Genomic DNA, 2,707 nt, shown 5'->3' with positions numbered 1-2,707 from the left:
CGGATGAATTACATACAATCATAATTTTGATACTCTTTTCTTAGCATCGCTACTGACCACTTCAAGATTTCACTTCCATTGTTAGGCATCGACTATCCCATTGTCTGATGGGCAATAATATTGGAGTTTCCAGTTGTGGGGTGGGAGGAAATCAAACTGGTAATACTTAACATGTGTTTCACGTAACGTCTTAATGAAAATTTAGAATATTTATTGCTATAGTCTACTTGTCACTTTTTATCAGTATCAAATACTCGTAGAACAAAATTACTGTTGAGGATCAAATTTATCCTCTATGAAAGTTAAAAAGATTTGCTGTAATTACGAACAAAAAGCCATTGCTTTATACAACACACGACGGCATCATTTCTCTCGACAATGAATAACCAGTTTCCTTGTTTTACTGCACACTTTCCACCGCCTGATGCCTCTGGTTCCGTTTTACTGTCAAACCCTTCTGTTTTCTAAGCGCGTGGCCTGGCATGTTCGACTCTTAATTTGTCACTGGGATAGATAAACATTATTTCTTTTCTTTTCATTTCTTTATTCATCTCATCTTCCTCGCTTTGCTACTTGACCACTGAACACTCTGGATTCAGAATATCTTTCAAGATTTTTCTTCATCTGTAAGTATCTCCCACCTTCTTTTTTCTTCACCAAATTGGGAAAAAAAATCGAGTCTTGTGGACTTGGTTTCAAGATTTTCATTCTTAATTGGAGGGTTCTTGGGCTTAGATAAATCGTGCGTCTGTTCTTTGACTTTGACCCATTTGGGTTTGAATCTTTTGTTTGGTTTTTTTGTCATCCAAGTTGGAGCCATGAAGTGGATTGATGACTACAGTGCGCCGCTGAAATTCAACGATGATGAGTAGTTGAAGAACATAAATGGATTACAATTTTCTTTCTAGTCAATTTGAAGCTCTTCCGTAAATTTCGCTCTTGTTTTAGTCAGATTGCTGCATAGTATAGACTGTAAATTAACGGAATTGAGTAGATGTGGGAATGGCGAGGTACGAGCAAGGATCAGGTTCTCGGTACTTTCATCAGATTCTCAACCCGGAGCTCCAATTGCAGAGATCATCATCTCTTGTCCCACACCAGACTATTACAGGGGCCGAGCCTTCAGATTCCAAAAACTCGCCTGAGAAGGACCAAAAAACTGATACAAACGCGGCTGCCACCACCAGCTCCGGTGGGACGCCAACCCCAAACCACCGCCCCCGCGGCCGACCTCCTGGTTCCAAGAACAAGCCGAAGCCTCCAATGATTGTCACGAGGGACAGCCCAAATGCTCTCCGAGCTCATGTTCTTGAAGTCTCAGCTGGCAGCGATATAGTGGAGAATGTATCTGTATACGCAAGGCGGAGAGGAATAGGGGTTTGTATTCTTAGTGGAAGCGGCACCGTTTCAAATGTCACGCTGCGGCAGCCGGCAGCGCCTACTGGGAATGTGGTGACACTGCATGGCCGATTCGAGTTAATTTTGCTTTCCGGGACAGTGCTTCCGCCTCCTGCGCCGCCAGGTGCTGGTGGTTTGTCGATATTCTTGTCGGGAGGGCAGGGGCAGGTGGTTGGTGGGAGTGTAGTGGGCCCTTTGATTGCTTCAGGTCCGGTGGTTCTGATGGCTACTTCGTTTGCAAATGCAGTTTTTGAACGGTTGCCTTTGGAGGAAGAAGGCACTGCCCAGACTCCGCCTGCTGCTTCACAATCATCAAGCGTCACAGCCGGTGGGGGCGGTGGGCATGTGAGTGAGGGTGGAGGTGATGGCGGTGGTGGTGGTGGTGGTGGTGGTGGTGGTGGGGCTTTCTTGAATTCAGGCGGAAATGAGCCCCCAAATTATGCCTTTTCAGCTGATTTGCTTTATACAACACACGACGGCATCATTTCTCTCGACAATGAATAACCAGTTTCCTTGTTTTACTGCACACTTTCCACCGCCTGATGCCTCTGGTTCCGTTTTACTGTCAAACCCTTCTGTTTTCTAAGCGCGTGGCCTGGCATGTTCGACTCTTAATTTGTCACTGGGATAGATAAACATTATTTCTTTTCTTTTCATTTCTTTATTCATCTCATCTTCCTCGCTTTGCTACTTGACCACTGAACACTCTGGATTCAGAATATCTTTCAAGATTTTTCTTCATCTGTAAGTATCTCCCACCTTCTTTTTTCTTCACCAAATTGGGAAAAAAAATCGAGTCTTGTGGACTTGGTTTCAAGATTTTCATTCTTAATTGGAGGGTTCTTGGGCTTAGATAAATCGTGCGTCTGTTCTTTGACTTTGACCCATTTGGGTTTGAATCTTTTGTTTGGTTTTTTTGTCATCCAAGCTGGAGTCATGAAGTGGACAGATGATTACAGTGTGCTGCAGAAATTCAACGATGAGTAGTTGAAGAACATAAATGGATTTCTTAAATAGTTATTCACTGTGGATCTGAAGATTGTTTTTTGAAGCTCTTTTGTAAAATTCGCTCATGTTTTCGTCAGATTATTCATAATATATAGGAATTGAGTGGACGGAAATGGCGGAGTACGAGCAAGGGTCAGGTTCTCGCAACGTTCATCAGCTTCTCAGCCCGGAGCTCCATTTGAAGAGACCATCCTCACTTGTCCAACACCAGACTAATAAAGGGGCTGAGCCTTCTGATTCCAAAAACTCGCCTGAAAAGGACCAAAAAACTGATAGAGACACGGCTGCCACCACCATTAAA

General features: G+C 43.7%; 1 protein-coding gene across 1 annotated transcript in view; it reads left to right on the top strand.

The window, feature by feature from the left end:
• The first annotated feature begins 346 nt into the window (after positions 1–346).
• Positions 347–2,707, top strand: part of LOC111396748 (AT-hook motif nuclear-localized protein 25-like) — a 3,477-nt gene continuing 1,116 nt past the window's right edge. The window contains exon 1 of the mRNA XM_023023250.1: positions 347–1,739. Coding sequence (XP_022879018.1) covers positions 1,003–1,739 — 737 coding nt within the window. The 5' untranslated portion in view covers positions 347–1,002. The remainder of the gene's footprint in view (positions 1,740–2,707) is intronic.

This window comes from Olea europaea, chromosome 7, assembly GCF_002742605.1.
Source record: "Olea europaea var. sylvestris chromosome 7, O_europaea_v1, whole genome shotgun sequence".
Lineage (NCBI taxonomy): Eukaryota > Viridiplantae > Streptophyta > Magnoliopsida > Lamiales > Oleaceae > Olea > Olea europaea.
The sequence above is the reverse complement of the archived record's forward strand: the minus strand, read 5'-3'. Positions and strand labels throughout refer to the sequence as shown.